Source organism: Echinops telfairi, unplaced genomic scaffold (genome assembly GCF_000313985.2).
Source record: "Echinops telfairi isolate 266 unplaced genomic scaffold, ASM31398v2 ScPeMD7_2010;HRSCAF=2546, whole genome shotgun sequence".
Taxonomy (NCBI): domain Eukaryota; kingdom Metazoa; phylum Chordata; class Mammalia; order Afrosoricida; family Tenrecidae; genus Echinops; species Echinops telfairi.
In genome coordinates this window covers 10,808,842-10,822,013 of record NW_022105908.1, presented here as the reverse complement: position 1 = coordinate 10,822,013, position 13,172 = coordinate 10,808,842, and the positions used below count along the sequence as shown (strand labels likewise).

The window sequence follows — 13,172 nt, the reverse complement described above, 5'->3', positions numbered from 1 at the left end:
CGAAAATATTTGATTTACAAATAAGGAATCCTACTTCGCGGAATTTCATTTATCACGGTAGGGTCTAGAACCGATTAACCGCAATAAACGAGGGTTCACTGTATTGACTACCTCACCTCTCTCCCTTCTACCCGTAGTACCACTAATAAGCTTTAGCAAGGGATAAGGGTTCAATTTTTCCCACATTTTTGCTAACATTTGTTTTCAGATATTTTTGTTAGTTACTTTTTAAAAATCTAAGCCACTCTTGTTAGATACCGTGGAGTTGGTTCAAACTCATAGCAACCCTGAGTACAACAGAACAAAACGCTGCCCAGTCCTTTTTCCTTTTCACAGTTGCTTGCTTTAGTTCAATGTCAGTTCTTCCCAGTGGAGATAAGATAGTTTCTCATTGTGATTTAGATTTGTGTATTTCTAATGGCAATAGAAATTGAATATGTTTCATGTGTTTTTGACAATATTTATGTCTTCTTTGGTGAAATGTTTGCTGGAATCTTTTGTATATATTATGGGTATTAAACCCTAACCTGTTACATGGTTCCAAGAAATTTTCTCTCTGTAGGTTGTTTCTTCACTTAGTTGTTGAAGCTCATTCTGCTCCAGGCTGAAGGATCAAACTCTGTTCTGGGTCATGTTCTTATCATAGGCATTTACAGACGCACACATGACCTAGTCATATCTTGTCATAGAGTCTGGGCCAAATCAAGTGAAGTTGTTGTTCTTGTTAGGTTCCATCAAGTCAGCTCCAACCCATTGTGACCTTATGCACAACAGAATGAAATACTGCCCAGCCCTGTGCCATCCTCACAATTGTTCCAGGGCTTGAGCCCGTTCTTACAGCCGTGGTGTCAATCCATCTCCTTAACGGCCTTTGACTTCCCTTCTGCTTTGCTAAACATGATATCCTTCTCCAAAGATTGGTCTCTCCAGATAACATGTTCTAACTATGTAAGATGAAGTTACCATGTCTTTGCCTCAAATGAGCACTCTGGGTGTGTTTTCTCCAAGACACATCAGTTTGTCCATTTAACAGTCTATGGTACTTTCAATATTCTTCTCCAGCACCACAGCCCAAATGCATTGATGGTTCTTCAGTCTTCTTATTCAGTGTGCAACTTTCACATGCAGATAAAGCAATTGAAAATACCATAGCTTGGGTAAGGTGCATCTTAGTCCCCAAAGTAACATTTTTGCTTTTCAATACTCTAAAGAGGTCTTGTGCAGCAGATTTATCTAGTGCAGTAGTATGTCTTTTGATTACTTGACTGCTGCTTCCATGAGCATTGATTGTGGATCCAAACAAGACAAAATCCTTGACCACTCCTGTCTTTTATCTACTTATCATGTTATCTACTGGTCCAGTTTTTAGGATTTAGGCCTTGTTTATATTGAGTTGGAATCCATAAAGACTGCAATCCTTGATTTTCATCGGCAAATGCTTCACGTTCAGTATTCCCTTGTCCCATTCCCACTGATTCATGTATTAAGTTCTGAAGGAGCACAATGAAGTGTTTTGGAATTCCCATTCTTCACAAGATTATCCATAGTTTTTTATGATCTGCATAATCAAATGCCTTGGCATAGTCAATAGAACACAAGTAAACGCCCTCCTGATATCCAATGCTTTGTTGTAAGATCCATCTGATGTCAGCAGTATTGTTCCAGTTCGTCTTCTGAATCCATCCTGAACCTCTGGCATCCCCCTGTCACTGTACTGCTGCAAGTGTTGTTGGATGATCTTAAGCAAAATTTTATTTGCATGTGATATCAATGATATTGTTCTGTAATTTGAGCATTCTGTTAGGTCACCTTTCTTTGAATAAGTTCAAATAAGGATCTCTTCCAGTCCAAGTGGCCATCTTCCAAATTTCCTGTCATAGATGAGTTGCCATTGTTGTCATAGCAATGTTGCCATTGCTTCATTAGCTTATTCAAACATTTCAATTGGTATTCCATGAATTCCTGAAGCCTTGTTTTTGGCCAATACGCTTTCAACACACTTTGAACTTCTTCCTTCACCATCATTGGGTTTTGCTCAGATGCTACTTCTTGAAATGGTGGACTATCAGCTAGTGCCTTTTGGTACAGTGACTGTATACTTTCTGTTTCTGTTGATCTTTCCTGCATCATTCAGTATTTTCCCATAGACTTGTAATATTTCAACTCGAGGCTTGAATTTATTTTTGAGTTCTTTCAGTTTAAAGTAACTGAGCATGCTTTCCCTTTTTGTTTTCTAACTCTAGATCTTTGCCCGTTTCCTCACAATAGTTGACTGTGTCTCCTTGAGCTGCCCTTTTGAAATTTCCCTTTCAGTTCCTGGATTTCCTCCTTTCTCCCGTTTGCTTTAGTTCCTCTACGATGAAGAGCAAGTTTCAGTCTCTTCTGACATCTACTTTGATCTTTTCTTGCTTTCCTGTCTTGTTAATGACCTTTTGCTTTCTTCATGAGTGATGCTCTTGATGTGCTCCCACAGCCCATCAGGTCTTCTGTCATAACGTATTCAGTGAGTCAGATCTCTTCTTGAAATGTTCTCAGAGTTAAAGTGGCATAGACTCAAATTTGTATTTTCACTCTCGTGGGCTTGTTTTAATTTTCTTGAGCTTCAACCTGAATTTACATAATGAGCAAATGATGTTCTGTTCCACTGTCAGCCCCTGACCTCATTTGAGCTGCTGATAGTGAGCTTGTCCATCGTTTCTTCCCACAGAGTAGTCAGTGTGGTTTCCGTGTGTTCCGTGTGGTAAAGTCCATGTATATAGTTCCCTTTTGTGTTGTTGAAAAGGTATTTACTTTGAACAATTTGTTGGTTTTGCAGAATTCTGCCTTGTTTCTGTCACCGAGTCCATATTCTCCAAATGCTGTTCTACCTCTTTCTTTCTAACTTTTGCATTCCAATCACCAATAATTATCTGTATTTCACCATTGACCAATTTCTCACTAAATTCATTGATTAATTTTTCAATTTCTTCATCACTAGCTTTTTTGGTTGGTGCAGTAATCATTGCATTGATTGGATTTCCTTGAAAGCACATAAATATAATCCTATCACAGACAGCATTGCACTTCATGATTTTGCAATATCTTTTTTGAATATCCAATGAATGTCATGCTATTCTTCTTGATTTTGTTATTCTTTGTATACTAAATTATAAGATTTTCTGATTCAAAATGACCAATACCACACCATTTCAGCACACCAAAACTTAGAATATTGATCTTTGTGTTCCATTTAATTTTGACCACTTTCAATTTTCCTAAATTCATACTTCACACATTCTAAATTTTAATCATTTAGCAAAGTTTTGCCTCAGTTTTTCTTTTCCCTCATTGTGCCCCATGAAGACATCAAAGGTTCCCCTCCCAGAAGCTTTACTTCATTTTCGTCACCACGGTCAACTTCATTCTAAGAAATCAGCTCCTTGTCAGACCCAGTGGGCCCATCCTCTGGCACTAGCTCTGACAACGTTCTGCTTCCACTCGTTAGGCCTTCAGTATTTGACAGTTTTTTGAAATTATGTGTTCAGCAGCTCCTTGCTCCAAAGCGGGTGGCCAAGTCCTCTTTTGTTGTCTGTTCTTTGTCTGGAAGTTCCTCTGAAACCTGTTCACTTTGGGTGACACTGATGGCATTTGAAATACCAGTGACATTGCTCCAGTATCACAGCAACACATAACACCTGGAAGCAATTGAAGTAGCTGGGTTTAATTTTCATATGAAAGAGGTAACAGTTTATTGTGAACAATATTGTGTATAGATATTCAAAATCAAAATAGTATGGGCTTGTAGTGGGCCCAAGCAGGGAGCAATTCTGTGGAAGTTGCAGTAGCAGACAGTGTTTCATTATGTTATGTTGTGTGTAGGGTTGGTATGGGTCGGACCCAATTCATTGGGACCTAACAACAAGTAGTCACAGCTGTTTATTGTACCTGTTTGTTAACTACCTGTTCCTTCTCAAATCACCTTCTGAATCCACGTCTCCATCTTGTTAGTCTTGTTGTTAGGGACTGTGGTGTTTGCTTCAATTCATAGTGATTCTGCGTACAACAGAACAAAACAGTGAGCTTGGTACTATGCCATTCCCACAGTTGTTGCTGTGATTGAGTTTATTGCTGCAACTACGGTGTCAGCCCATCATATTGAGTATTTTCCTCTTTCTTGCTAATCTTGTGCTTTACCTAGCTTGATGTCTTTTTATATGGACTGGTCTCTCCTGATAACATGTCCAAAATATGGGGGACAAAATCTCACTATTTTTGCTTTTGAGGAGCTTGCTGGCTTTACTTCTTTAAAGACCGATTTTTTGTCTTTTGGCAGCCCATGGTATTTTTATTATTTACCAACATCATAATTCAAATGTGTCAATTCTTCTGCATTCTTTTTTTTTATTATTATTTTATTGAGGGCTCGTACAATTCTTATCACAGTCCATTCATTCATCCATTGAGTCAAGCACGTATGTACATTTGTTGCCCTCATCAATCTCAAAACATTTGCCCTCTACTTTAGCCCTTAATATCATTTGCTTATTTCTCCCCTCCCTCCCCACTCCCCCCTCCTTCATGAACCTTCATAATTCATAAATTATTATAGTTTTGTCATAAGTTACACTCTCCGACGTCTCCCTCCGCCCTCTTCTCTGCTGTCCACCCCCCACATTCTTTCTTATTCACTGCCCTACTTTCTTATGTTTACGTGGCAATTTTGAGTGCCATGGCTTTTCAATTGAACCTTAATCCTCACAGTGACACCTTCAGCACTGTAAGGAGGCCTGATGTAGCAGATATGCCCAGTACCTTATGGTGTTAAATTTATTGACTTTTGCTTCCATGAACATTGATGTGGATCCATGTACGTTGAAACCCTTGACAATTTCAAACTTACCTCCATTTATCATGACGTTGTATACTGGTTTAGTTGTGGGGATGTTTGTTTTCTTTATATTGAATTGCAGTTAATATAGGGGGCTATAGTCTTTGCTCTTCATTAGCAAGTGCTTCAAGTCCTTTTCACTTACAGCATGCAGGGTTGTGTCATACACACATGGCAGGCTATTAGTAAGCCTCCTCCAATCCTGATGATGCCATGCTCTTCCTAATATAGTTCTGCGTCTTCCATTATTTGTTCAGCATACAGATTGAATAAATTTGGTGGAAGGATGCAACCAAAAGCTCACCTTTCTTGATTTTAAACCACACAGGATTTATGCCCTTGTTCTGTTTGAATTACTGTTTCTTGGTCTATGTACAGGTTCTGCAATCACGCAATGAAGTGTTCTGTAATTTCCATTCCTTTCAATACTGTACATGGTCTGTTATTATCCAGACAGTCATGTGCCCTTAAATAGCCCTTAAAACACAATTAAACATCATTCTGGCAATTTCTGCTTTGTGCCAAGCCCCATCTGATGCCAGCATTGATAGCCTTCTTGCCATGTTCTCTTCTGACTCTGTTTTGAATTTCTCTCAGCTCCTTCTTGATGTACTGCTGTGACTGTTTTTGCAAGCAAAATTTACCTCCCCCATTCTGATTCTCTAAATTAGCAGTTCTACGTTTAAACAATCTTTTTCAACAACAAAAATATTACTCTCAAGTGTTTTAGACAACTTTTTGTTTTTTTCCAGCTGGTCCATCAAATAATTTATTATGTAGAGGTATGATTTTACATTCTACTTTAAAGCAGGCCAATTATGTAGAAGCGTGGAAATTTTACATGAGTCATTTAATAATAGCTTCATTTGCCACACAGTTAAAAATGATCTGTAACTCATTTTCTTTTTTCTTGGCTTAAGATTTCTAAAATTTTCTAAATTTTTAAATTCAACGGTAGATTTTTTTTATACGATGATAAACCTATCTCAGTTGTGATACACATAAGTACGATATTATAAAAACATTTTCCCTCGCTTTGTGTTCTTCGCTTTATTAATTATGCATATGTAATTCTGCTATCTGTTTTAACATAATATATTTAATAATTCCTTACGCTTTTATTTGGTTGGTAGAGTTGGAAAAAATGATAACTTCTATAGATAAAGTTTGTGTTGTATTTCTATCATTATTTTAAGTTGGAAATCATATAACTCATAAGTAATTTTCTTATGTAATTCAGTTTATGAACTCCATACCAATAAAAATATTAGCAGTAGTAAATATTTAAAATAAGACTTGTACTAATCATAGACCAAAAAGAAACCATAGATCATGTTGGAACACTAAGGTTGAAAAATAGATTCTTCATTCCAAGTGTACTATAATCTTATTGTATGTTTGTGATTCTTGTTTGTGTAGCAAGCAACTTAGAGTCTTTTTTGTATTTATATAATAGTTTTATTAATATCTTTCACAATCCAATATATGCATTCACGGTCGGTTCTGTTGTTCAATCCCATTCAGTAAGGTTATACAATCATCATTGCTATAAACTCCTCATCCCTCCCCCTCTCAGGAAACCATTACACCCTTAACTATTTTTGAAGGGGTATATATCTTGATTTTCATGTACCGCATAATCTTAAATATACAAATAAACATATACAAATCCAACTAGATTAAAAGGGTAAAACAAGTAAAAACCATAATAGTAAGGGGAGGAAATATTTATGAACTATAGGATAATTATGTGATTCTTCAATGCCATACTGTACCCTAGATTTATTATCCATTCCTTCTGAGAGGGATGCCCAATTATCTTACCTGTGGGTTTTGGGTCTCTACTACATCCCACTCTTTCACATTGATTTGGTTGTATGTTTTTGAACTTCTGATGTCTCTTCACTTCAACATCTCATGATCACACAGGTTGGTGTGCTTCTTCCACGTGAGCTTTGTTGCTTCCCTGGTAGATGGCCTCTTGTTTAACTAAAAGCTTTTAAGACCCCAGACGCTGAATCTTTTGATAACCAGGCACCATCTGATATCCTTTTAAGGAGAATACAATTTATTTTTTTTCTACTCTACATGTACTTTCCTCTAAGCAAAACATTATAATTATTTTCTTGTGGAAATACAGTATGCTAGCCTATCACTTACAATGTCCTTACTTGTACTTATTTCTCAATAGGAGTAAAAGGAACTTCTGTATAACAATTGGTGTATAAAAAGGCTAAATATATAGTCATCAAAATACAGTTTAGAAATTCTTCTAATCCTTAACTTGATGGTACATTTTCATTCCATAGCTTTAGAAATTTCTTAAGGTGATTGAGGCAACTTTGTCAGATGGATATGGTTTATGGAAAAAGAATCTCTTAAGACGCACGTGCATGCGCGTGCACACACACACCTTTCTACTCCCGTGCACACTTGTCTTTCAGCTGATTTTTTCTAACATAGCATGAATGAGTCTCCTTGAATTATGCTATTCCCTTTGCTTAGTGGACCTTTTTTGTTTTATCTGACAGACATTGTGTATTTGAAATCTTAGTGGACATTCTTGTTTTGCATTTGATTTATCACATTGTATGGCCTATGTACCAGTTTGCTTATCTGCAAATTATAGTACATACATGAAGTTTGTTAGGATCAATTCTCAAATGTTTCTAGTACTTAATAAGTACTCAGTAAATCTTAGTTGTAGCTGCTACTGCTATTCATTTTTTTCTATTTCAGGTTCCATGAGACAGTAACTTCTTAGGAAAACTAAATTCATTTAAAAATTTTTTTTAAGTCCAGTACTTAGCATATACTCTTGGATGTAGGAGGACTTATCCCCCTAGATAAGCAGTTCATTCATCCCTGTGTCTTCTTAATTGATTGAATGACTTTCAGTATCTTTGAAATGCAGTTTAATAACACATCTTAATTTTTTGTAAATATTACAGAATGAAGATTTATTAAATGAAATAAAGCAACTTAAAGAGGAAATAAAGAAAAGAGATGAAAAAATCCAACAATTAGAACATCAACTTGTAAGTATTATAGTGTAGTGTGTAAAATGGAAGTGTTTCACAATAAGCAGTATACATATTTTTTGTAAAATATGTATACATATTTTTTATAAAAACTATGAGTCAGAATTTGGAGTTTCACTATTTTGACTTCCAAAGTTGTATTATTTTTAGATTATATGCATTTTAAAAGTAAGAGATTTGACTATCCGTTTAAAAATTTATTTAGTATGTGCAAAACTGACATAGTGGGGGGCAACTCACCCCCTCTTTACAAGACAGAAGGATGACCAAGATCAGTAGTTTCAGGCTGATTTTTGTGAGGCAAAGGTCACGTCTGTCTGTACCATCAAACCTTTACTCAATTTTAACACCAACTTGTCTCTTCCAAAGCATTCTGATTTTTCTGTTTGGTTCAGTAAGTTATTCCAGTCGCCACGTAGAGCTCACAGATAATACTCAAGTTGATGGACTTTATTAGGGAAGTGACAGGTTGCAATTTAGGATCAGAAATGATGGTATGCAGTTCTTTAATCAGGACAGCTACTTCACAGCGATGCCTGTAGGCAAGCTTCCATGTTTCTCTGCCTCTTGGTCTGCCCCCTGCCCTGCTCAGGCAGTTGTGTAACAAAATATTTTAGCTCTGTTGATAAGTTCCAGAAGCACCCCACTCTGGTACTTAACCCTTGCCCTCAAGGCACTCAGCTCTAGCTCTGATTCTCCAAGCCTACCTGCCCAGACAGGTGGCAAGAGGTACCCCTACTCTATCAGCAAGCCTCCTTGCTGAAGACAGCACTCAGCTCTTTGGACTGCGTCACTGCTCCATGTGATGTGGTCTCTCGGTTTTATTGCCTCCATTTCTCAAAGCTGCTTCTCACCATCTTTCGCTGTCCTTGGTGTCACAGCTTGCTTTCTCCTGGATTGGGGAGTTCCATTATCAGTGGCCAGTACCTTATTTGGCTGGTCTTACTTGACAAAGGTGCCATGCATTGTATTTACACTGTTAGCAAGCTACCTTATCCCCTGGGTGTGGGGCACAAGCACCACAGGAGTTCTAAAGACTATGCACTAGGAAAGATGGAACTTGCTACTGATCTATTTTCAATCATTTTTTTGAAGGGGAATTTAAAATTATTTTTTTGCACATTCAAAGCAACTTTATTCACAAGTCAAAAAGCAGAAACAACTTAAATGTCCATAAACTGATTAATGGGAAAAACACATCCTTTCCTTAATACTAAACATATAAATATATATATATATATTTATATTTATTTCCTCCTCGTATATAAATATATTTACATCTGTATATGCCTGCATTTAGATCTCTATACATGCCTCTTGCCTCCTAGTTCTTTCTTCTTTTTCTTTGTACTTTCCTCTTGTCCCACTATCATGTTCAGCCTTCATTTGGGTTTCAGGAATTCCTCTCGGTTATATTGTCCTTGATCCAGCCCTGGCAGACCTCCTATACCCTCCTTGCCACTGATTTTCGATCCCTTGTTGTTCCCTTGTCCCTGGGTTTGTTAACACCCATTTCCTTTGTCCCGCCTCCCCCTCTCCCATTTCCCTCCGGACCTGTCATCCAGTTCTCTCTTCCGGCTTGTTTATCCCGCCTATCACTTCCAGGTAGACATGTAGCGACAACAATATGCACCATCACAAGACCAAGTACAACAAAGCAAGCAACAATAGAAAATAAAACAATAGCTATAACAACAACAACAACAAACCTTATAAATAGTTTAAGGTCTATTGTCCTTTACAAGTGCTTTCCAGTCGAGTCTGAAGGGCTGCCATGCCCTGTCCCCACATCTATCCCTGGCATTCCTTGGGGACTTCATTGCCCTGCTCCCCCCAGCTGCTATACTACACGCCCCCAGTGGCTGGCTTCGGCAAAGTGGGCTCTGGGAGGGCACAATTCCCGCTGTGTGTCTCTAGTGTTGTCCCCTATGGTGTTATGGGTCAGTCAGGAATGCTGTGCCCCATGGTGGGGCCGGCCCTGTGGTCATCTTTGCATTGCTGCTCTGAGCAGGAACATAATTGTCTCCAGGGCTTGGTGAGCTCTAAGATGTGCCTCACCCCCCACCCCCCCTTCTCCTCTCCTTGGCTCCTGTGTGCTCTAATCAGACAAGTCCCACTCCTTAAGCTGTAGCTTCAGTGCTGTCCTCTGAAGTGAATTCTTCTGTGGGAGAGGCTGGTGCTGTCCACTTAATTGGGAATGGGGCCGGCCCCTCAGGCCTCTCTCAGTTCCCTGCTTCATGTCAGTGTGTTGTGTTCTTGTCTTGGAGTACTGGGTTGAAGTCTAGTCCCTCTTTCCCTGTGGAAACACAATCAACACCCTCCCCCTTTGTGGGTTAGTGCCCTGTTCCCCCAGCTACCCATGTCTTCCCCACCCCCCTTTCTAGTGGCTACCATATGTATCCCTGAGTTTAGTCTGGCCCCTGCCATATTACCTGGGCCCCACCCCAGGGACGTATGTATATTTTTTGAATATTTTGAGCTTACCTCAGCGGACTCATGCAGTAATTGCCCTTTTGTGCTTGGCTTATTTCACTTAGCATAATTTCCTACAGTTCTTCCAATGTGGCAATGCGCTTCATGCGTTCATCACTGCTTTTTAGGGATGTGTAATACTCCATTGTATGTATGTATCACAGTTTTTTAATTCATTCATCTGTTGATGGAAATCTGGGCTGTTTCCAACTCCTTGCAATTGTGAACGGTGCCTTGTTGAACCCTGGGGCACAGATGTGTGGCCATGGTTTTTTCCTTGTCTCTTCTGGGTATATGCCCAGTAGGGGATTGCTGGATCATATGGTAGCTCAATTTCCAACTGTTTTAGATATCGCCAAATCAGTTTCCATAATGGCTGTACATACCTACAGGTCCACAAGTAGTGGACAAGAGTTCCTATCTCTCCGCATCCCCTCCAACACTTGTTACTTTCTGATTTCTTGAATTGGGCTATCTTTGAGGGTGTTAGGTGGTATCTCATAGTTGTTCTCATTTGCATTTCTCTTATGGCTAGCAATCTGGAACCTTTTCTCATATATTTATTGGCCATTTGGATTTCTGCCCTTGAGAAACTTCTGTTCAGGTCCTTTGCCCACCTCTTGAGTGGACAATTGGTTTTTGTTTTTTTTTCTTGTTTTAAGTTAGCAGAGTATTGTAGATTTTAGTAATATGGGCTTTGTCTGATGCGTCATTGCTAAAGATGTTTTCCCATTCTGTGGTCTTTCCTGTTCTCTTGGCGAATACTTTTGATGTACACAGTGTTTTATCTTTAGTATATCCCATTGGTCAAATTGTGCCTCCTCTGTGTTTATGTCCTTCCCGATTTCTGATAGCCCATGTATTCCCTGTGCCTGGCACTCTATTTCTATGCTAGGCTTGTTAATTTATTGCAGTAGCCACACTGAACTCACAGAAAATACACAAGTATGGGGAAGTTATTCAAGAAATTAGTAGGTTACCACAAATCAGGACCAGTAAACAGTACGGATACAATTATAAATCCACAGTAATAGCTCTCCTCAGCTTCTCATCACATGCTTCTGTGGTCTCTGCCTCCATGGACCAGGAAGCTGGCCTCACAGTCCCATAGTCTCTGTACTTCTCTTCTGTTTCATCTCTTGGTTTCTATGCCTCGGCTTCTGGTTTTGGCCTGCCTTCTTTACTCTGTGCCATTGTCTCTGTACCACAGTCTCTGATGTCTGTGATCTCAGCCTTGCCACTTTAGAACATTCTTCTTAATTCTCCTCTTTAATTGAAAATGTTTTCTTTCAGGTCTTTTTAAAGAAACTAATACTAGAGTGTTGAGAACACGGCATTTGCTTTTTCTGTGAACAGAGTCAGACTGGGCCTTCAGACTTAAATATTATTTGATGGTTTGCTAGAATGAAGTTTATATTTTAAAGAAGTTTCCATCCTAGTACTACCCAGGCCTGCCCCAGCTTAGTTTCCGAGATTAAACGAACATCACATCCAGGGTGATATGACCATATGTTCCAAATATGCATGAAGTATTGAAAAGATTACAACTTTGGTCAGGTAAATTGGAAAGCAACCATATAAATTGCACCCTACATACCCTTAATAGGGTTTCAGAGCAACTTGGAAATGAAATTTAGCCCATGATTAGCCTTTGATTTATCTAGTCGCATAGTGGGTATCTATGATTCTGTTTCTTAGGTGAGAAGTTCAAGCCCTGATTGCTAGTGCCCAAACTCACAGAATTCCTTAGTCAGATATTTAATGATGGACTTTGTCCATTTGTAGTAATTATTTGCTTTGATAAAAATTAGAAATTTTTACTATTAGTGTTTCAAAGTAAAATGAATTAACTTTTACTAAAATGGATCTAAACTTCTTTATATATTAGTAAGATCAAATATAAAAGTGATTAGTTTAAAAATAAAATATATCAACCTAGAGTACAGTCTAATAAATTGAAACATGATTCTAAGCTTGAATGTAAATTGCATGAAATAACTTGAGGACAATAATATTTTCTGACCTAACAGATGTTATGGCTCTCAGATCCATGTCCATTTTTTTTTAACTCCTTTGAATAAAATTTTTTCCAACTGGTAAAAACAAACAGTTCCTTTCCAATTTATTCAGTGGAGAGTGCCCATCAGATTTACTTAATAGCTTTTAGTCTTTATAATACATAAAATAGTTATTCTAATTTCAAATTTTTGCCCCATATGTAAGCCAATAAGTATAGTATCTTGAATTTAACTGTAATTTAGTTTGTAGTAATATAAAGGGCCAACAAAAAAGGAACACAGTGACATAAAAATCACAAATATCCATAGATTACCTATTAGAAATAAACATTATTTTATTACAACAGACTAATTCAGCCATCTGAAATATTAATCTCCCTCTTAGTACTAATATAAAAGACACACATTACATGTTTAACCATGACTTAATATGCTAATTGCTGAAATACTGAGATAAGTTCATAGATAACTAGCTCATGAATAAATAAATAGAACAGAAAAACCAAATGTTTTGATTAAAGTAACCTATTAAACTTAACAAATCTGAAGGGAAAAAAAAACCCTTGCTGATACTAAAAATTTGTGAACCACCAAAACTCAAACTATAAAGGAAAATGCTAAGACCTAATGCTTTTTATGTATTTATGTATGTATGTATGTATTTATTTTAAATCATTTTATTAGGGGCTCATACAACTCATCACAATCCATACATACATCAATTGTGTAAAGCACATTTGTAGATTCATTGCCCTCATCATTCTCAAAACATTT

At 37.7% G+C, this 13,172-nt stretch overlaps 1 protein-coding gene across 5 annotated transcripts in view; it reads left to right on the top strand.

Annotated features, from left to right (window-relative positions):
• Positions 1-13,172, top strand: part of CCSER2 (coiled-coil serine rich protein 2) — a 167,762-nt gene that overhangs the window by 113,629 nt on the left and 40,961 nt on the right. For all 5 annotated transcript variants that reach the window (XM_045293352.1, XM_004712985.3, XM_045293353.1 and 2 more), the window contains one exon: positions 7,819-7,905. In XM_045293352.1, the coding sequence (XP_045149287.1) occupies positions 7,819-7,905 (87 nt within the window). The remainder of the gene's footprint in view (positions 1-7,818; positions 7,906-13,172) is intronic.